Source organism: Dipodomys ordii, unplaced genomic scaffold (assembly GCF_000151885.1).
Source record: "Dipodomys ordii isolate 6190 unplaced genomic scaffold, Dord_2.0 Scaffold46, whole genome shotgun sequence".
Classification (NCBI taxonomy): Eukaryota; Metazoa; Chordata; class Mammalia; order Rodentia; family Heteromyidae; genus Dipodomys; species Dipodomys ordii.
The window spans coordinates 11,973,081-11,994,595 of record NW_012267262.1 but is presented as its reverse complement, the minus strand read 5'-3'; the positions used below and the strand labels follow the sequence as shown (position 1 = coordinate 11,994,595).

The following is a 21,515-nucleotide window of genomic DNA, read 5'->3' as shown; positions in this document are numbered from 1 at the left end:
GCTCTGAGAAGTTCCCCCCCACAAATGTCAGGGCTGAGTATGGGATCTGATCTGCTCTAGGCCTTTGTTGCCTGCAGGACGCATGCTCCACAGCCGGTGTCCACTCTACCAAGCAGATGCACGTTTGGATTTGGGCCAGAGAGCACACAGAGTGTGACACTGGTGCTGGGGGAGGGTGGACGCGGCTGACTCTTCCATTCCTGTAATTGCCCCTGTTGCTGGAGGCAGGTCCTGGGCTGAGCCCTTCCTTGTTAGATGCATGATAACTCGGGAGAAGGGACTGTAAGCCCATATTATACATGAAGAGAGTACGGGTCAGGGAGGGACCAGCAGCTTGCTCATAGACATTCAGCTGAAAAATTAACTGCATCTGAATTTGCACCCAAGTCCCCATGCCCCTCCATTCATGCTGCCTTCATTCCTTCCCAGAGCACCCCCATTTATACCCTCCTCTCCTGTGGGAGCTGCTATCTAGTAGCTCTCTCCGGATCTCTCTGTCCATTTCTAGCTAGTGAAAGTCTTGTCTCTTTCCTTTTGTTAATATACATACACAGTTATTACAAGGGTAATTTATAGAGAGGTTACAGTTTCGTAAGTCAGGTAACAAGTACATTTCTTTTTGGACGGTGTCACCCCTTCCTTTGCTCACTCCCAGTTTCATGCTTCTCTTTATTTTATCTCTGCCCAAATACCACTTCTGCCTCAGTTGTCTGTGTAGATGCCTGAACCACATCTCTTCACATTTTGACCCAACCGAAAACCCAGACGGAAGCTGCCTACTGGGCATCTTTGTGTGCCCTGGGAAGATACGAGTTTTTCTCTGTGGCTCTCCTTGGCAGGTTGTACAGGCTCCTAGTGGTATTCTAGACCTTGCATGGCCATATTTTTAATACTGCTGGGCCTTACTAGGAAACCCTAGAGAGCTTTTGCCTCAAAGACTGGTTTCATGGGCTGAAGGCAGTCTGTTCCACACAAGTGGTACATAGCAGTCCAATGCTAGTCCACCACTGGGTCCTAGACCCAGCCTGAGCCTCAGGTTGGTTCCTGAGATGTCTTATTATTCAGGAACATAGTCCCTGACAGTTCCAAACTGTCCAAGTATGTGTTCTTCAGGTCACAGGACGTGGTGAGGACAGTCATCTGAGTTTAATTCCCAGTTGTTCCCCTACCCCGCCATTCCCATTCCACGTGTCAGCCTGGCCCAGTGGTATTACATGTCTCAGTCATGCTCACCACTCCTGGTCTCTCCTGGGCAGACCTGAATGCTGCTTCAGTTCCTTCCGGAGGCTGGACGCCCGAGCTGCCACGGAAAGATTCAACCAGGACCTGGGCTTCCGCATGCTCAACTGCGGGAGGACGGACCTCATCAGCCAGGCCATCGAGGCCTTGGGCCCAGACGGGGTGAATACCATGGACGACCAGGTAATTTCTGAGAGCTCTGCTAGGCCAGGCTTAGGACCCACACTAGGGAATTCACAGTTGCTCGAGTTGGATGTATTATGCCCTGTGTTCTAAGCTGAGACTGGTTAGCTCTGAACGGTGAACTTCCTCCTGCTTCACATGGGCTGTCAGTGGGACATTCCCCAGCACCCTTGGCCCACCTTGGCTCTCTGGGTTCTTTTTTCTCTTCCCCACTGTTGGGGCTTGAACTCAGGGCCCTCATGCTCTAGCTTGGCCTTTTCACCCCTTGCTGGTCCTCTTTCACTTGAGCCACGCATCCAGCTCCAACTTTTGCCGGTTAACTGGAGAGAAGAGTCTCCTAGATCTGTCTACCCAGGCTGACTGTGGGCTGTAATTCTCAGATCTCAGCCTCCTGAGTAGTTGGGATTATTGGCATGAGCCAGCAGTGCCCTGCTTATAACTCTCCAACAGTGCATGCTTGGGGAAGAGTCCAGAGAAGTCAGCAGTTACTAACATGTGTACGGAGTGTGTGACCTGCCATCTGTCCTTGTGGCACTGACATTGTAGTGCGAGACCAGGCAACAAAAGAAATAGGCCCACAAGGTAGAGAGCACGTTAATGGAAAGTGCTTAGGAGTCAAATGGAGCCAGAGGAAGGGTAGGAATGGCAGAGGTAACTTGTAAAAGCCCAGCATTTTGTGTTTGTATTGGTATTTTGTTTTGCAGTGAACAGCTTCCATGTATCTAGCATTTCTGTGTTCCAGGCTTTCTTTGATCATAAGTGCTTCCATAGATTAATTATTTAATTTTGGCCTCAGCCTTATGACACAGTACTGTAATCCTCCCTCCCCTCCCCACCCCACCCCAACCCTCATTTTACAGCAAGGAGACTGAGATACAGAGAGGGTGCTTCAGTCTAAAATGCCACCATGAGTCAGAAGCAGAGCCGGGATTAGAAGCATCCAGGCAATCTGACTCTGGCTCTTAACCACGGTGAAATATCCCATTTGTTTATTCCACACTGTTTGAGGAGCAGTTATTGAATAAATAATGGCACTGTGTGGTTGGGAAGACCACACAGAAACACAGGGAAAGTTAAGCAACACGAAGGGTGAAGCAAGGGTGTCAGATGAGATGACAGAAAGAGGGCACCAGAAGAAGCCTGGGTTCCCAGCAGGCGCTAGGGGTGGGACAGCCACCTCTGGAGGAGTTAGAACTAAGACTGAAGGGCAGACAGGGGTGAGGTACAGCACCGCATGGCGCCTCCTCCATGCAGATGGGGCAGAGCTATGACAGGGTGATCACAGGCCAAAGGGGCTTGGTTAGCACAGCAGATGTGGGGGCTGGGTGGGAGTGTCGTCCTTTGGAGCATAGAGAAGAAGCCAGTGGACCTGCGCTTCCGATAGATGAGGATTTAGTCCAGCGCCTCATAGCTGAGTAACCTTCGTGGGTTGCCCTGCTTTCCGGAGGAGCCTCTGTTTCCCAGCCTCTGAGAGGGGGGTGACACATAGAACTGTCAGGAGAATTTCCCTCTGGCACCTTGTAAATGCCTGGTTGATGTTCTCTCTCTGGTTCTTGCCATCCATATGATTATTGTTGTTGTCACATGGTTGTGAATAAGATGATTATCCTTGAAGTCTTGTTTATCAGCCTCTTTAGACTCTGTGTGCCTGGAGTGGGGAAGAAAACAGCGCGCACACGCGCACACACACACACACACACACACAAGTGGTTTCCCCCGTTCCGGCTCACAGCCCAGTTTATACTCTGAATTGTGTACAGATGTGTGGATCAAAAAAAAAAAAGTCAAGAATGTGTGAAACAGAGCCAAATTTCCATGAGGTTGCCATTGGCTTTTTGGGAAAGCATGGCCCTCTTGTTTACTGGCTGACGTGTGGGTAAACAGCCCTCTCACCCCCTGATTAATCGCAGGCCATTTCTTTATCTCTTGGCACTAGACAAGGATGTATGAGTTAAAGAGATCTTGTCTACGCACAAATAACCTAATAAATAATATTGCGGGGCGCCAGACACATGCTTACCAGGATCCAACTGTGCAGTACACACTTCCCTGCCCTGCCTTTGCTGTGAGTGGCCGCAGGGAGACCCCAGCCAGGGAGCCAGCCCATGAACAGCCTGCCTCAGGAAGGGTACAGCTTCCAGAAAAGCCCCGGACTGTTTAGCAGCACATCTATTGGTCAAACGCCCCTCCACGCTCTGTGTGATGCCTCAAGGCACCAGCTCAAAGCTCACATGGACCTGGGGTCCATGTACTGTTTGTGCGGTCCTCAGTAGTTAATTCCCTTTCTCCATTTCACATAATTATAGAAGTCCTCCCCTCCACTCCCCGACACACACACCTTAAGACTAGCACAGTGATTAAATGAGATACTGCCTGTCCATCATATAACAAGATTTCAATGCCCTGGCCTGGGATGGCTTGGAATGTGGCAGTATGACATAGGAACAGCAGTGGCTGTGTTGTTATTAATTGAGCTTTCAATCAAGGTGAGATTAAGTGCTAGGTTAGTACCAAAGGTACTAAGCACTGACACACACTGTCAGCAAGCCTATGAGGTATGTACTGTTGTTTCCCTGTAAAGATGGGGAAACTGCACAGAGAGGACCAGGACCGCACCAGACTCAACACTCCTTTGGCTTTTGCTCCTTGGCCTGGCTGCAGGGCGTGTGCTTTTCACCCCTCTGCTGTCACAATGCTTATGGAAATCCCCTACACACTCTTTCTGTGTCCTTTGCTCTGAGGGTCTATAGGAAGCTGGCAGGGAAGAAGGGAGCACTCACACAGAGGCCTATGGGATGCTGGGTGTTGCATTCTGCTCCAGACAGCTTAGTAATTGCCTTTTATTCGTGCAGGGTATGACACCACTGATGTATGCCTGTGCTGCTGGGGATGAAGCCATGGTCCAGATGTTGATTGATGCCGGAGCAAACTTGGACATCCAGGTAAGCAAGCCCAGAGGCCTGCTTTTTAGGCCCTAGCCCAGTGAGAGACCACCCCCACCCCCAGGTCTCCAGTAGCCAGGATGGGTGCAATGTTTTGGGCAACTGGGTAAATATGTCTCCAAAGACTTAAAAATACAAGGTAACAGATCACAGCAAAGAGCTGGGGGTGGTTAGAAGGATTCTAATGCCCAGTCTAGCTCTGTCTTTTTGAGATAGAGAGCGTCTCCCCTCTACCATCTTCTGCCCAGGAGAGACATTACTAATGGAGTAGCCACTCTTTTCTCTTGAGCCTCATCCATATAGTGCTCCAGGCAGACATTACCTATCAAATGTCAAAAGCACTTGAGTTGACTCCTGTTCACTATCCCTGCAGGAGAACCTGCCTATCCAAAGCCCCAGAGTTCTCTGCTCAGGGATGTCACCTACCCAGGAAATAGCGATGGTGTGTGTTTTCCAGGTTCCAAGCAACTCTCCCAGACACCCCTCCATCCACCCCGACAGCAGGCACTGGACCTCACTAACATTTGCTGTATTGCACGGACACATCTCTGTAGTGCAGGTAAGCCCTGCCAGATACTCAGCCAGCTCCCCAGCTTCTTAGGTGGGCTGGACCCCAAGCATAGCCACAGGCCCTTGGGGGTTGGGAGTCAGCTGCCTGGAGTGAGAGATGGCGGAGGCCAGCTCACCTGATCCACATGCAGCAGCAGCAGCCCACATCGCTAGCCTCAAAGAAAGCAGGGGTTAGTGTCAGGATACGTGAGGAATTGTGAGAAAACAGACCCAGGTCCAAACTGAACGAGGCCCTGCCATCTCTTCTTGCAAGTCTTCGCACAGCTGGGACCTGTGTGAGTGCTTGCTTTCCCCCCTTCTTTCTGACCCTTCACTCTGCTTCCTCATGAATCCCTTCACCAAGCTGGCTCTCTATCCCGGCTCCTTTCCAGTTCTTCCCTCACACGCCCACCCCACCCCGAAGAAGCCTGGTCCCTCCACTTCCCAGTTCCTGAGCGAGAAGACACGGTGACACAAACTGAGCAGCATAGTTCCCCACCTCGGCCTAGGGAGCTGCGGCCGCCATGACGGGTGGTGGGGGCTGGGTGTTTTATAGAAATTGAAGCTGTGGGCAGAGCAGCTTCACGTGGTGTCACTTACATCCCAGGTCCTCAGACCTCCCTCCACACCCCACCCCCCACTCACAGTCTTCTTAGAGCTAGTGCAGTGTCTGCCTCAGAGGACAGGGGTCACATTGACCAACATGGCCGTCAGTACAGCCTGGTCAATGGCAGTTGCCCAGCAATCTCCTGCATCTTGCCTTCGCTGCAGTTACTGCCTGCCCAAGTTCCATCCTCAGCGCAGTGAGGGCCTGTGGGCTAGGCCCGGGGCCTGGCTAGGCCCTGGGCTGGGCTGGCAGGGAGCCCAGTTTCTCCTGCCCAGCAGCCTCCACCCCCAGAGCATCAGCACGGGTGCAGGTGAAAAGGACCAACTGGTTTCTGACCGAAACCAGCGGCCGGCCATCTTCCATTCTCCACACCCCACAGGGGAGCTGCCAGGTCACCTGGGCTCTTCACCTCACTTCTCCAGGGAGATGAGGAGCAGGCTGGGCTGAAGGTCACCTTTTCTAGAGCAGAATGCAGACACCACCCCTGCCACCAAGGTGGAGCCAGGCCCGGGCCAGCTGTAGCTGCTTGGCATCTGTTACTCTGGCTTGTCTGTCTTCTGGCAAACCTGTCCTTGCTGGAATGAGGAGAGGCCACTTGCTGTCCTGGACAGCCCTACCTCTTCTTAATAGCTGTTGAATGTCTCCAGTGAGGAAGGAGCCCAAGGGCTCCGCTGGTGAACAGGTCCACAGTGTGTCAGGCGTTGTTGCGTGTAATCTCGGCAACATGGCAAGGCTGGCCTTGAGTCCCGTTTTGCAAATGGCAACAGAGGCTCAGAGAAAAGTACCAGACTGGGTCACTCCCTGCCCCCTGGCAGCGCCGCGCCTGACTCTCTTGCTGCTGCTGCCTCCTGGGGCCTTGTTCCCTCTGTGGATTGCAGATGACGCTCTCTTTTGTCCCATCTGCTGAGTTCTGCAAGTCAATGAAGCTATTGGGGGGCAGCAGGGGGAGTGGAGCAAAGAGCTCAGAGGTCAGCATAGCTTAGAGGTTTGCTCCAGAACCACAAAAGAGTGGTGTCAAAGGTTCTAGAACTTTTCAGCTCTAAGAGTAAACAGGGATTTGTAAGTGCTAGTTTCTTGGCTGCCAGTGTGAGCCATGTCCTGGTCATGAGTCTGGGGAGAATCTCAGGTCCTGGCCCCAGGCCCTGCCGCCTCAGGCTAGTCCCAGCCGCTCCCTGCTGCTGCTAAGTGCTGCCCTCCCCCCCCCACCCCTCCACCTCCCCCAGTTGCTGCTGGACGCTGGTGCCCACGTGGAAGGATCGGCAGTGAACAGCGGCGAGGACAGCTACGCGGAGACGCCCCTGCAGCTGGCCTCTGCGGCCGGTACGTTCACCCACCGCCGCCCCGTCCAACAAAGGCCTCTCCGCTAGGTCACCCACTGGACATTGGGCCACATGCCCCCGCTTTTAGGAACCCTTGAGATACCCCTTCCTGGGACCCTCAGCCCTTCCCCGCATCCCTGCTAGTACTGTTTCTTCTCAGCCTGGTTCCCAGGAAGGGCTCGACCAGGCCAGGAGCCCAGCCAGGCCTCCACGTCCTCCCCTGAGGGGCAGAGTGCAGGTTTCCCTTTGCATCGCCCCCTTTGCTTTCAGGGAACTACGAGCTCGTGAGCCTGCTGCTGAGCCGAGGTGCCGACCCCCTCCTCAGCATGCTGGAAGCCAACGGCATGGCCTCCTCCCTCCACGAGGACATGAACTGCTTCAGCCACTCGGCCGCCCACGGCCACAGGTACCTGCCTTGGGAGGCCTGCCCTGTGTGACTACTGACGTGAGCTCTAGCAGCCTGGACTCCTCTGCTCCAGACGGCAGCACAAAGGGTGGACCCGAGGCCTTTCCAGAGGTCAGAGCCCGTGAGGGCCTCAGCCAGCATGGCGGCCTGTCGGCACGGGGTGATGGGCCGCTTAGCATGGCCCGGTATCTGAGGCCAGACAGTCCTGAGACTGGAACAGGGCCTTGGATGCATGTTCTAGACATACTGTCCCAGCCCCAACCAGCCACAGCAGATGCCAGGGTTCCATCAAGCCCACATCCCCCATGTGCCTAGTGCTGATTCTCTGGGGTCTGTGGGGGCCTTGGAGCACCCCAGGGGTTCCAGCACAGCACACGGCTGGCTGGTGCAGAGGCTCCTGGTGGCTCCGCAGGAAGTCGCATGTGACTCCAGGAGCAGATGGTGGACCTGCCCAGCATTGTGACAGGGAAGCAGCAGACTGAACACAAGGCCATTAGGCAGTGCTGGGGGACAGAAGGAAGCGAGGGAAGAGGTTACTAGAGGGCACAGCGGGGGCTGGAGAAGCGGGGCTGGCGTGCAGGACCTAGATTTGCAGTCGCAAGGGCTTTTCTCACCACCATGCTTAGCCTCCTGCTGTGTCCCTGCTCCAGAAAACCTTGCTCCTGCACCCCACACTCACTCACCCAAACCACTGTCCATGGGACCCTGTCTCCCCATGTCCTGTGTTTGCCTCTCTGTGACTTCCCCCACCTCCTCCCACCCCTGTCTGTTCCTCTGCCTCTCATTATCTCGTGAGACAATGGGATTCTAGAGACAGGCCCTGTGGCCAGACCACCTGCATGAGCTGCTGGCTGGCATAAAAAGATACTGTGGAAAACTCCAGGGAAGGCTGATGGCCAACCAGCCCCTTGGAGATGGCCCTGGGTTCTGCACAGCCTGCAGAAGGGAGGCTCAGCCCTAATCAGACGTAGGCCCCCTGCGGTGCTGTAGCCATCCCAGAGCCACAGGCCAGGGAATGTGACAAAAGATCCTGAGGCTGTCCCAGTGTGGCCTTGAGCAAGACCGCGACACCTCACATCCACTGCAGGGCCTGTACGCAGACATGAGCTCAGCCAGCCCAGTGTTGTAATGGAAACAAGTTCTCTGTAGCACCCATCCCCATTTCACCCCATCAACATGGGAGAGACGCGGGGTCTGCGGCGGTTCAGGAGCTGCAGGTGTGTGTGAGTGTTGAATACCTGGGCATCAGCCCTCTCTCTTAAGGACACACAGCTGTTTGAGCTCCAAGAGGTAGAAAAGGTTGTCAAAGAGTAGAAAAGCCAGAAGGACAAGTCCTGCTCACCCCAAAGCCTGATTCCTCAGTAATGCCAAGACAGCAAGCAGGCCCTGGCCCCCTGCCCTGTCCCCTCCAGGTGTCTGGAGATGGAGGTCCTTGGGAGTTCTGGCCCACCTGACTAGGAAGGGGAAACAGCCCCTGAGCTCTCCCATTCCTGAGCCATGGAAGGCAGCTCAGGCACGCACTGTCTCTCTGTCCTGGGGACCCCAGACCTCATCCTCCTTAATCTCTTGGTCCTCAGGAATGTCCTAAGGAAGCTCCTGACTCAGCCGCAGCAAGCCAAAGCGGATGTGCTGTCCCTGGAGGAGATCCTGGCGGAGGGAGTCGAGGAAAGCGACACTTCGAGCCAGGGCAGCGGCAGCGAGGGCCCCTTGCGGCTGAGCCGGACCCGCACCAAAGCGCTGCAGGAGGCCATGTACTACAGCGCTGAGCATGGCTACGTGGACATTACCATGGAGCTGAGGGCCCTGGGTGAGACTGCGCAATCACACGCACCACAGTGTGTCACAATCTCTCCTCATCAGGCCAGGGAAGGTCAAGGGCCCATAGGATAGATGGAAGCCATGGGACAGCAGGGTGGCAATGAGGACCTGACTGCCTCATGACCAGGCCAGAGATGCCCCAGGCTTGAGACGGTCCTCAGCAGTGACACATCTTGAGCTCACAACACTTGGTCTCTGCCCTCAAGCCCACCCGCCTCCCAGGTGATACAGCCCAGGACTGTGGAGCCCCGGGGGGAGGGGGGTCTCCCGCAGTACCCCAATGAGTCAACATGTCCAGTTGCTCAACCAACCTCCTCCTCCTTAGATCTGCAAGTCCGTGGATGTTTTTCGTGCCTTCAGAGAAACTTTTAGGACAAACGTGGACAGATCCTGTTATCTGTACCGCACGGAATCTCTCCAAGTCCCATTTCCCACTTCATGAGTTGACTCAGAGCTGGCAGCGAGAACGGGCGCAAAGCATGCTGCCCACTGCGGGCCCCTGGCTCCGTGACAACCGTGCTGTTTGTCACAGGCCAAAGGCACAGACCCGCAGGGCTGGGCCACCAGAGCAACAAGGCGGCCTCTGCTAGAAAATGAGGACCGCCTCCTGCCGACAGCCAAGAAACCCACAAGGCCGGCATTGTCATTGTGTCCCAAGGGAATGCCATCACTGTGTCTCAGGTCTTTTCAATCTCCAAGCAAGCTTAGGGGTCACTGTAATTACCAGGAATATACCTGGCTTTGTCATGAACTTCCCACAGCAGCTTGAAATGACTCCACGGTCCCACTGACACACAGGGGCGCTGGTAAATAGTCATGACATGCCCCGGATGTGAACTGACACGCACAGCTAGCTGACTGCTTGTGATGGGGCCCAGTTTTGTTTCCAGTTGCCACCTAGGATGGGGGAGGCGGGGCGTGTGGGCTATGTGCTGTGGAGTTCCCTGCGGTTTCCAGGTACTCAGGCCACTCGGGGGACCCAGCATTAGTGGGTTCTCAGCAAGAGAGCCAGTGAGAGAAGAAACAGCTCCCCAGGCCCGGCTGCCCATTTTGCTCATTGCTTCCCCATCATTGGCCACTCCCCTGCCTGCCCACCAGGCCCAGCAATGAATTGAAGCTTTTGTCCCGTGGCTCCGTGGCTCCCACAGCTCCACAGGGACCGTCACGCAGCGTGGAATGTTGGGGCGGGTCTCTCCGGTGGGGTGGGGGCATCCGTGGTCTGTGGCTAGAGCTTTGTGAGGTTACTGACAGCTCTTCTTCCTCCCCGCCGGGGCCCAGGCGTCCCCTGGAAGCTGCACATCTGGATCGAGTCCCTGCGAACCTCCTTCTCCCAGTCCCGGTACTCGGTGGTGCAGAGCCTCCTGCGGGACTTCAGCTCCATTAAGGAGGAAGAGTACAACGAGGAGTTGGTGACCGAGGGCTTGCAGCTCATGTTCGACATCCTCAAGACCAGCAAGGTGAGTGTGGGCCAGCAGCCATGACCCCAAGCCACAGAGGCCACAGTCCTCACCCCGACCCTGGCCCAGACACCTGGATCGACACCTGTGGACAGACACGGGTAGCCCTCCACACGCAGACACCCAACCCTGCAACAACCCAGGTGCACAGGCCGGGCTCCAGGGCAGCAGAGGCCGTGTGTCTGTCTGGGCTGGAGCCCAGACAAAATAGCTAGTTGGAGAATAGCTGGTGAGGAAGTAGGCCTCTCTCTTGCCAAGACACATCCAAGAGGAACAAAAGACAACGACCGCTCTCATCCTGGTCTGGACTTTTGAAATTAGCCCGATGCCTCTCTAGCTCTAAACAGAAGACTCAGCGACACACTGATCACCCCCTCTGCCTCTCCCCACAGAACGACTCCGTCATCCAGCAGCTGGCCACCATCTTCACACACTGCTACGGCACCAGCCCCATCCCCAGCATCCCAGAAATCCGGAAGACCCTGCCCGCCAGGCTAGGTGCGGCCTGTCTACTCCTTCCCCACACTGTGTTGTCTTTTCGGCACCTTCTGCCCTCCTTTCCCATTTGCAAGTGCCAAGGCCTCAGTTTCTCTGTTCCTCGCCCCTTGTGTCCCACATCCCCACACTCCTGGAAGTAGACCCCTCAGTCACTTCCCCGTCTTGCCCTGTTCACAGATCCTCACTTTCTAAACAACAAGGAGATGTCAGATGTATCCTTCCTCGTGGAGGGGAAGCTGTTTTATGCACACAAAGTCCTGCTGGTGACCGCTTCTAACAGGTAGGCAGCTGTGGGGAACAGTCTCAGTCCCCCAGAGACACAGGGCAGTGACCTCAGGGCACAGAAGGCCCAGCTGGGCAGATCATTAAAGACGTACATGTTCTGCAATGAGGACTCGGACCACAAGCATCAGGTCTCTGTGGGTGGGAGGGCCATTGGGGACAGCTTAGTTGTCACAACCCAGGATGATGTAAAATGTCACCTGCCCAGAGTTATTTTGGGAAGACAGCCTTCATTTTTAAAGGGTCCTGTCCCAGTCATCGGCTGGGTGATGGATCGTGCTGATGTCACACAGGTTACATTCATCTCCACCTTGTCTCCTTTGCTCCAGATTCAAGACACTAATGACCAATAAATCGGAACATGATGGAGACAGCAGCAAAACGATTGAGATCAGCGACATGAAGTACCACATTTTTCAGGTGGGTAGACCTGGGCACCCCACCCTTTACTCAGAGAAGTCCCTCTGGGGCCACTGCCTAATCCTACACTCTGTTCTCTGGGGAATACCTCTGAGGGTGTCTGTTGGCCTGCAGCCTCAGATAGACATGAAGGAAACACATAGTGTATGGGCCTTTGTCTTAGAATGAACTCCTAGCAAGTGAACACCCCATCCAGGCCCCCACCCCCCAAACCTGCATCTTCACAGGTGCCCAGCTAGGGCCCCGCTCACCTCAATGTCACTGGAAAGGGCGGCAGCACTCCTCCTGCTCCCTGCCAAGCATCAAACCCCAGCCACTGGCCAGGCACAAAGTGTGAAGAGTCCATCCTTAGCAGATGAACAAGCTCATGGCTGTGGGCTGTAACCCCTGAACAGATAGGCAGAAACTCCAGTCAGGGCAGATGAGACAGCCTTTCCACAAAGTGGCCACTGTGCACCCCCAGGCTGGAGTGGGGCGCAGGGACGGAGCCTTCAGGGCAGGTCTGACGCCCAGAGGCAACAAGGGTAGAGAGTGCAGGGACTTGCTTTACTCAAGAGACAGCTGAGATCACAGGTTCCACAGAGTCCTCACTGAGTCACATCTAAAATTGCTGGCTTCCTCTCCCTCCCTGCAGTCATTTAGTTCGCATCTAGGGCATGATCAAGACAACCAGAACTAGGCACCCTGGGTTTGTGAAACTCTGCAAGAGTTTGTGGGGAAGTTTAAGAGGCTCTAGTGATACAGGAATGGGGCAGGAGTCCCAGACATGGAGCTGTGGCAGTGTGGCAGCCGGGTTGAGGCCTCAAGGACGAATTAACAGGAGCTCTGGGTATAGGACAGCACACATCAAAATCCCAGGAGCCTGGTCCATGGCATGTTCCATTCAGAACTACCAGAAATGAATGTGGTGCTGCCCCAAGGAGCCACAGAACAAAAGACCCAGGAAGCTCCCAGCAGCTTTAATACACCACGATGAGGTGGTTAGCCTCATTTCTAGGTGCTTTGCCACTAGTCTCAGAGCATAACCTGGTCCTTGGGGTGTGGGTTGGGTATATTATTGCCCCTCTTGGAGAGATTAAGAGTTAGAGAAGCTGAGTAGCTTGTTCAAGGTCACACAGTCGGGCTGGGAAGGTGGCTCAGTGGTAGAGTGCTTGCCTTGCATGCATGAGGCCCTGGGTTCGATTCCTCGGTACCACATAAGCAGAAAAAAACAGAAGTGATGCTGTGGCTCAAGTGGTAGAGCGCTAGCCTTGAACTGAAGAGCTGAGGGACAGTGCCCAGGCCCAGAGTTCAGGCCCCGCAACCGACCAAAAAAAAAAAAAAGTCACACAGTTGTGAAGTGACACTCGGTCCTCACACCTGTGACTGATCGAGTTTACATTTAGAAAGGTGAGAAAAAAGCCACGCACCAGTGGCTCATGCCTGTGGTCCTAGCTACTCAGAAGGCTGAGATATGAGGATCTTGTTCTAAAGCCAGACCAGGCAAAAAGTCCATGGGACTCTCTTTATCTTCAGTTAACCACCAAAAGATGGGAATAGCAATGTGGCGCAAGTGGTAGAACACTAGCATTGAGCTCAAAAATTCAAGGACAGTGCCCAGGCTCATGACCGACAAAGAGAGAGGGGGAGAGGAGAGAGAAAGAGAGGGACAGAGAGAGAGGAGAGATGAGGAAGGGACTGAAGAGGATGTGACAACTCCCTGGGGCCTAGGAGCTGTGGAGGGTCCAACTGAGTGATGCCGGTGACCTGGACTGGACATTGGGACCTGGAGAACAGATGGGGCACAGGGGGACATGCCAGGGTCTGTCTAAGTGTAGTAGTGCCTCTTCCCCCATCCTCTGATCCACACTCCCTAGGGAAGGGGCAGGGTTTTTTGGAAATTTGTTTGGCTAAAAAGCCCAAAGTCCAAGTGAGTTGGAACATGAGGTGGAGCCAGGCTCTGACACAGGACGCAGGTCCCAGCGGGTGGGACAGGGATTGGCCGAGAGTGAGGCCATGCGTGCACATGTGCAAGCAGGTGACCACTATTGCTAGGGAGATGCATGCACATTTGTTTGCTCACCTGAGGGGCGAAGGAGGGCACTGGAGTCAGGATAGAGCAAGCTACCCTCCTGGTGACTTCAGACAAAAGGCCCTTCTCCTGGGCTCTCACCAATATCTCTGCAGTGTGTGTATGTGTGTATGGGGGGGGGAGGGAGAAGGAGGGGGGAGGGGGATAAGGAGAGAGGGAGGGATATCTCAAGAACTCTTGGTTTCTGGGCTCCCTTGATCTAAAACCCTCAATGCAGGATCAGGGTTCACTGAAAAAGCCTGAGGTTTTGGAAAATTCCCAACATATTTCACCAGTACTGAGAGGAGGGAGGTCATTCTCATCTGTTTTCTTGAGGAAAGAAGTCCAAGGAGACATATAGTAACAGATGATCAAAATGGATAATTAGGAGATTCAAAGTCATTTTTAAAACCAGGAAAGACTTTTAACATATCCAACTCAATGTAATTCAAGTATTATTTCAACTTGTAATAGAGGTAATAAATGGATACTGTTTTGTGTTTGTGCACATGCGCATGCTCACATCAGTCCTGAAACTTGCACTCAGCCTGGCCACTCTCCCTGAGTTTTTGTTTTTTGTTTTTTTGTTGGTCGTGGGCCTTGAACTCTGGGCCTGGGTGCTGTCCCTCAGCTCTTCAGCTCAAGGTGAGCGCTCTACCACTTGAGCTACAGCGCCACTTCCGGTTTTCTGGTGGTTTATTGGAGATAGGTTTATTGGAGATAGGAGTCTCTCCTGCCCGGGCTGGCTTTGAACGGCGATCCTCAGATCTCAGCCTCCTGAGTAGCTAAGATTACAGGCATGAGCCACCAGCGCCCGGCTTCTCCCTGAGTTTTTTCACTCAAGGCTAGCACTCATCACTTGAGCCACAGCTCCACTTCTGGTTTTTTGGTGGTTAATTGGAGATAAGAGTCTTCATGGACTTTCCTGCTTGGGCTAGCTTCAAACCACCATCCTCAAATCTTAGCCTCCAGAGTAGTTAGGATCGCAGGTGTTAGCAGCACCCAGAGGGGTCACATTTCCAATGCTCAGAATCCATGCATGACCAGTGGCTAGTGTATAGGAAGGTGCCAGTCCCCTTTGACTAAACCCAGGCCTTTAAAGAATAGCCAGGGGGGCAGCCCAACCTGCCCTTTGGACATGGCTTGGCAGTCTGTGTGTCCTCCCTGAATACTGCCCCCAGGTGGCAGGAAAGCCTGTGGCCTTTCCTCTGGAAGTTGGCCCAGCCCCATATGCAGCCTGCTTTAAGAACTGATACATGACCAGGATTCTGCAAAATTAATCCTCCTCTACTCTCTGCAAGGCCCTACATGAAGCATTCTTATCTGGCTTTCTACGTACTCCTATGCAATCTAGTGGCCTCAAACAGATCCTTGCACCATAGTTGGTCGAGTCTTGCCAAACCCAGCTCCCAGGAAGGGAAATGCGACAACCGAGATCTCAGACCCCAGCCAAGAATGTCCCAAGGCCCATCCCTTCACAAAGAGTCCTCACCCACCCACTTCAGTCCCAATCCTAGACCAGAGCCCTCCCGGAGCTGGGCCTTTACCCTGTTGGCCCCACTCAGTGCCCAGCCCAAGGGGGCTGAGGAACCAAGGCCTTGGCCTGCCTTAGGCATGCACCCTGTGGCAGGACAGGCAGGCACTAAACTGTCAACGAGAAGATACAGTGAAGGCTCTAATTGGGGCTGAGGAGGTCCAGAGGGCCTCACTTCCCTGTGGGGAGAGGCCGAGGCACCCAGTACCTGGACAAGGCCAGTGGTTGATCTTTCTCCTAGACCCTCTGGTGCCGTTCCAGCCTGAGGGCCAGCCCCAACAGCGCTTGCCTGTGCCAGCCTGAGCCTTGTTTACTTAGATACCTGCCAGCACCTGGCTGGGCAGTTTCCCCAGCCAGCCAGAGAGAATTGTTTTCTGGTTAGACAGTCATGCCTTCAGAAAGTCGGCTGCCTCCTCAGATACAGAATACAGACACAGAATTCTTTTGCTTTGGTGTGAGATAAGGTTGCCTTATGTAGCCCGGGCTGAGCTCGATTCTCATACCTCAGCCTCCCAAGTGTTTGGAATACAGGCTTGCTTCACCCAGTTTGTGTAGAATTTAGACCAAATAAGCAAGGAGTAGCATGCTTCCTGGTGGGGTGGGGTGGAGTGGAAGGGGCTGAGGCCTAAGAGACTGGAACCATCTTCCCTTCTGTCATGGGGACTGGAGAGAAACTGCTGTGTGGACCTGATCTGGTCACAGAGGCAGGAAAGGGTCTCAAGCTTGTGGCTTGGAGAGGCCACATTGTGTGGAAAACAGCATGTGAGGCTCAGCCTAAGCAGAGGAGAGCAGAGGGAGACATGGTGTTCGGGGACTGCAGAGGGATGGGAGGGCATAGCGGCCCCCGAGGAGCAGCTAGAGCAGCACACTGGGGGCCACATGTGTTCCTCAGCCTGTGTGTGCGTGTTCACATGGGGCTCCTTCCCTCCACAGCTGATGATGCAGTATCTGTACTATGGCGGGACAGAGTCCATGGAAATCCCTACTGCTGACATCTTGGAGGTGAGGCACAGGGGCCCCAGCTGCTGGGTCCTCCACTAAACACCACTGCACTCTTCTCTTCTCCCCCTCCCCTCCCCTCCCCCCCACACCTCTCTCTGCATGTCATATGCCGTCTCAGCAACAGCATTTGAAGGGAGAAGGGGAGCAGTGGACTTGGAGGCCGCCGTGGTCCCCTGCATAATGCTTTCTCGGAGTAAAAGGAGAGCTCTGATGGATCTGTGGATACCTGGCCTCAGCCTAGTGGGGATGGGGCAGGGCTGTACCTCTTGCTCTCACTCCTTACTGCTGACCAGGGCATCTGGGTTCAGGGGTTCATGTAGATGAAGCATCATCAGTTACAGCTCAAGACCTTTTGAGGTCAGAAAGACCATTTTGTGCCTCCTGCTAATAGCGGATGGCCTAGAGCAGAGATGAAGGTCACGGTTGCTTTTCCTCAGTCAGGACCAGCAGGGATGCTGGGGAGAAGCAGGGTACGCACGCTTGGAAGCCTTCTGTTCTGGGATGTCTGGGCCACAGGCCACAGGACCAGCTCAGAGTCCCCCAAGCCCACTCTGCCTCTCTCCCAGCTGCTGTCAGCCGCCAGCCTGTTCCAGCTGGATGCCCTGCAGAGACACTGCGAGATCCTGTGCTCCCAGACGCTCAGCGTGGAGAGCGCCGTGAACACCTACAAATATGCCAAGGTGAGGGCCTGGGCTCCCCTGCTTCCTCCCACGACATACTGCTCCCTCACCTCCTCCCCACTCCCCCTGCAGACAGGCCAGGACATGCAGGTGGCTAGGCCATCTCGAGGGCAAGGGGGGTTAGCAGTTCCTGCTGGAGCAGCCCTCAGCGCTGCCCACGGCAGCCCTAGCGCACTGTCCCCCGCACATCCTGCTCACTGTCCTCTCTGCGCAGCCACTGCGCTGGGGACTGCCAAGCAGCCGAGCCTCAGGTGGGTGTCCACCCCCCCACCCCCCAGCAGTCTCCCCCAGCTCAAGAAACGACATTGCCATCTGCTCAAACTCACACCCCAAAAGTCCGATTTGATTTTTAAACATCTCCCAGCTAAGCCAGCCACCTCCGAAAGGTATCAGCAGTCTCTCCTCCCCGTCTCCTCTGCCCCTGCTCTGCCACCCCTCCCAGCTCAAGGCACTGCACCAGCTCCGTCTCCCTACTGCCAGGCCGCCCCCACTATCTTTCAAAGTACAAGGACTGCAGGCAGCAGTGGCTGGTGCGCCTGTAATGGTAGCTACTTGGAGGCTCACCCTCAAGCACGCCTGCCAGGACCCCGCGTCCCACCCACTCCTCCCCTCACTTGAGCGTGCCGCTGTAGCCTGTGCTTTGCCAGCTCTGTCCAGCCCTTTGTCTTCCCAGAGCCACCCCACTACTCTACCAGACACACCCCCTTCACTGCCTTAAGCCTGCCTGCAGTCACCGGGTTGATCTGGTCCATATCTTGACTTCTGTCTCTCCCAGCCCAGAACATTAACCCTAAGAGAACCAGGAGGTCACCACTGGGCAGCTACCACCCAGAGCCAGGCCAGGGCAGCCATTTGGGGTGTGTTGACTTAAAGATACAGAGCAGCAGTCCCATGAAATAACCTTGTGCTAGATGCTGGACACCAAGAGGCACACAGTGCCTGCCCTCAGGAAGGGAGCTGCAAGTCTAGTAGGAATGACTGTCACACAGGGAAGGCATGCACATTAACCCAAGGCACAGACCTGTCAGGGGACTGTTGTTGGTGGCACAGCTAGGACTTGAGCCCAGCTAGGTCCCACTTGCAGGAGATACTCACAAATGAACGGACACAAATGTGGTGGCAAGAGACAGACAGGGAGCACCTCTCCTGGGGCTGGTAACATCAGGGGTGGGGACAGTTTCAGATTGGGCTGTACAGAAACCATGAGCCTCACCCTTCATCTCCCTGCCCACAGATCCACAACGCCCCTGAACTGGCCCTGTTCTGTGAGGGCTTCTTCCTCAAGCACATGAAGGCCCTCTTGGAGCAGGATGCCTTCCGGCAGCTCATCTACAGTCGCAGCAGCAAAGTACAGGGGCTGGATCCACTGCAGGACCTGCAGAGCACCCTGGCCGAGCGTGTACATTCTGTCTATGTCACCTCCCGAGTGTGAGATGGGGGCGGGGGGGCGCCTTAGACCTTCTAGGAGCCAAGCTCCTTCCCCAGGGCCCTCACCACTGGTGGTGATCTATCCTTGGGTAGATAGATGCCCGAGCCTGTTTGCCCCATCAGTGACTGACAAGGCAGGGTATGATCAAAAGGTGACCTATGTCTGCAACTTCATAGGATTTGCACCTTGAGGTTCACTCTATGGCTCCTGCATGCTCAGCAGCAGGTCTTGATCCACCTGGGTTCAGTTCACCCCACCCAAGAGAGGCTCTTGGGAGTGTGGGCATCCCTAAGAATGTATAGAATGTCATCTCTCTGCACCCCAGACAACTGAATGCAAAAACTTGCATTTAGTTTCTCAAATGTCACAGAGGAAGGCTGCCCAAATCGTGGGCCCACCCTCCAGGTTGTGCCTTTGAAAGGCCTAAGCTAAGGGCCTGGCACTGAGTCTGCCTCCCTCCCCCTTCAGGGCTGCTAACGTTCGTCTAGGCTCTCAAGGCCAGGGTGTAAGAGGGTACAGCATAGGAGTTTGGGGGCATCAGCTCTTGCTGCTGTAGCTCAGGGCCAAAGGAAAGGAACCTCAGGCTGGACTTCGGCCGCCTCTGTGAGCTGGGGTAACAGTACTTCCACATTCCCCGGGCTCAGTCTCGAGTGCAAGGTTCTTTTAACTCAGGACTGGACAGAGGGTCACACCCTCACTGGGACTGGAACCTTGGGCATAGAAGTCCCAGCACTGGTGGGAGGGAAGAGCTAAAGAAGACCATCACCACATCCCAGCCCTGCCTCCCCTTGCAGTCTTGGCTCCTTACCAACTGGCCTGTTTATAGACCGGACACTGGGACAGCATCAGGACAGCTTGCTCTAGGTGCCGCCTGGCTGCACTGTAGAAATTATTTATTCATCAGAAGACCTGGGCAATTCAGGAGATGTCTCTTGGATCACCTTGAAACTCCCCCAGGGACTTAACATTTTTGGAAAATATTTTCAACTAGTGCTTGAGCTGGATGTACAAAGAATAGGTGTTATTTTATTGCTGTAATATTGTATGATACTGTAACATTAATGTCACTTACTGTAAATGTACTATGGTTTTATTAACAATAAACACAATAACAATGACCTTAACCTCAGTGTTCCCAATACAGGGATGCTTGGAGTTCAAAGCTGGGTAAGGGTCCCAGCAGGAACAGAGCTCAGAGCTGATTCCACACCCTAAAGCCAGACCTCCGCTGTGCCTCTGCACTCCCCTCTCCCCAGGACCTCAGCCTAACTCAGCTATTTTCATTTGATGGCTGACTGGGCAGGTATGTGCCACAGGGCTGGACAGGAGCTGGACTGAGGAATGGGGCAGTATGCTGGGCTCTGCACACATGCCCTCCATGGGAAGGCTGGGATGCAGGAGCTTCTTAGGTGTTTACAGCCCTAGCCTGTGGCTTTGCTGAGCCCTGGCTAGATAGATCATCACGGGGACTATGGCAGAGATAATGGAGTGTGGTGAGCCAGTGACTCAGGCCCAAGGTTTTCCTAGACACTTAATAGTTTTAGGTGTAAAGTCACAAAGTTTTCAAAGTGTAGAACAGAAACAACAATTTCTAGAGTCACCAAAAACCTAACCAAGAGTAATATTCCAAACACTCAAGAGTTGGAGAACTATAAAGAACTCCAGAAGCTAGTAGTCTGAAGAAAAAAGGGTGCGTCAAGCAGAATGGATTGAGACAGGCCTTGGGGCCATAGTCCCAACTGTGAGGGAGCCCTGGAACATGGACCACAGCGCCCTCTGGGGGGCAGAGGTGTGCTCCTCAAAGCACCCGGCGAAGGGGAGCCTTGGGAGCACGTGAGATCTGAAGTGGCTGCCCTGCAGGGATCTAGGTCCACCCTCCCAGTAAGGCTGTTCTCTGCCTTTTTAAAAAGCAAGATCTAGTTATATTCTGGCTACAAGTGGGGCTTGGCAGTTTGGGGGGGTAAACTTGGGGAGGGGGAGGAAAGTCTAGAAGTAGGGAGATTAAGGGGCAACCCCTTCTCGGCCTGTCCCTCCTGGGAACATGATCTTTAAACAAACTTTTAAAATAACTAGAAAAAAAAATTCTTCCCAGGAGCTAAGACTCAGTGGCAGTGGAGGGAGGTATGGTTAGTTATCCTAGCAGCCTCCTCCTAATTCTGGACTGTAGGGGGCGCCTCAGCTGCCAGTTAAGCTACCAGCAGCCAGATGGGCTGGGGCAGGGCCAAGGTAACTTCTCACAGGAGCACCTGAGTAACTGGCTGAAAGCATCAGTACACAAGATGTTCATTTTGCTCTGTGGGCATGACCCTCACCTGATGTAAAAGGTCCAAGAGCCCGACCGCCTGAGCATGAGCCACCCACTTAGCACTGAATTCCCCTTGCTAACACTTCACCCTCCTTTCCTCCATTACCCTTCCCCAAGTCAGGTGCACGGTGGTCAGCTTTTTCATCAGAGCCAGGCAACTCGTTGCCAGTAAGCCAGCCAGGTCGTGAGGCCTTTCCCAGCCCCTTTGTAGGGTCCTTATGATGCTTACCAGCTGTGTACAGAATCAAGGGCGTCTCCAACCTAGTCTGACATCGCCCATTCAGATCCAGCTTTCCAGCCCCACCTCCCTCCCTGTACACAGCAGCTTCTGTATTAGCCTACATTTGTCTGAGGTGATGGACTTACTTCCACCCCTCTGCCTCCTGCCAGCCTCAGAGCCTCCTTTGTGTCTCTTGCTCTCTCCTAAGTCCTCTGGGATGGCCAGCAGATGAGCAGGGGAAAACAATGAAGCAGGCCATCACCGCATCCCGCCCCCCTCGGCCTAGAGGTGGGGTGGGCATTTAGAAACACCCTTTGTTCAGAACCCTTCAGCTCCAACCCCATCCTAGTGACAGCATGCAGAGCTGGCCCATCTGAATTCATTTCACAAGTGGCATCTCCCTAGACAGTCAAGCTTTACAGATGTTCACTGTCTGGGGCCCAGATGGTGAGGTCTAGGGGAGGCATGCCCTTTCGGGTTTGAAGGAGACCCAAGATCACACACAAAATGCAGAGGTCTCCAGACAACACTTGCCTTGAAAGAAAAGAGTGGGACATGTGCTCCCTTTATGTGTG

The 21,515-nt window shown here is 54.3% G+C and overlaps 1 protein-coding gene across 1 annotated transcript in view; it reads left to right on the top strand.

Annotated features, from left to right (window-relative positions):
• Nucleotides 1-19,533, top strand: part of Abtb2 (ankyrin repeat and BTB (POZ) domain containing 2) — a 163,518-nt gene extending 143,985 nt beyond the window's left edge. Inside the window, exons 5-17 of the mRNA XM_013019642.1 lie at nt 1,257-1,422; nt 4,275-4,364; nt 4,822-4,923; nt 6,744-6,840; nt 7,110-7,245; nt 8,823-9,052; nt 10,342-10,520; nt 10,913-11,018; nt 11,196-11,298; nt 11,630-11,720; nt 16,238-16,306; nt 16,873-16,986; nt 18,221-19,533. Of these exons, the coding sequence (XP_012875096.1) occupies nt 1,257-1,422; nt 4,275-4,364; nt 4,822-4,923; nt 6,744-6,840; nt 7,110-7,245; nt 8,823-9,052; nt 10,342-10,520; nt 10,913-11,018; nt 11,196-11,298; nt 11,630-11,720; nt 16,238-16,306; nt 16,873-16,986; nt 18,221-18,418 (1,681 nt within the window). The 3' untranslated portion in view covers nt 18,419-19,533. The remainder of the gene's footprint in view (nt 1-1,256; nt 1,423-4,274; nt 4,365-4,821; nt 4,924-6,743; nt 6,841-7,109; nt 7,246-8,822; nt 9,053-10,341; nt 10,521-10,912; nt 11,019-11,195; nt 11,299-11,629; nt 11,721-16,237; nt 16,307-16,872; nt 16,987-18,220) is intronic.
• The last annotated feature ends 1,982 nt before the right edge of the window (nt 19,534-21,515 follow it).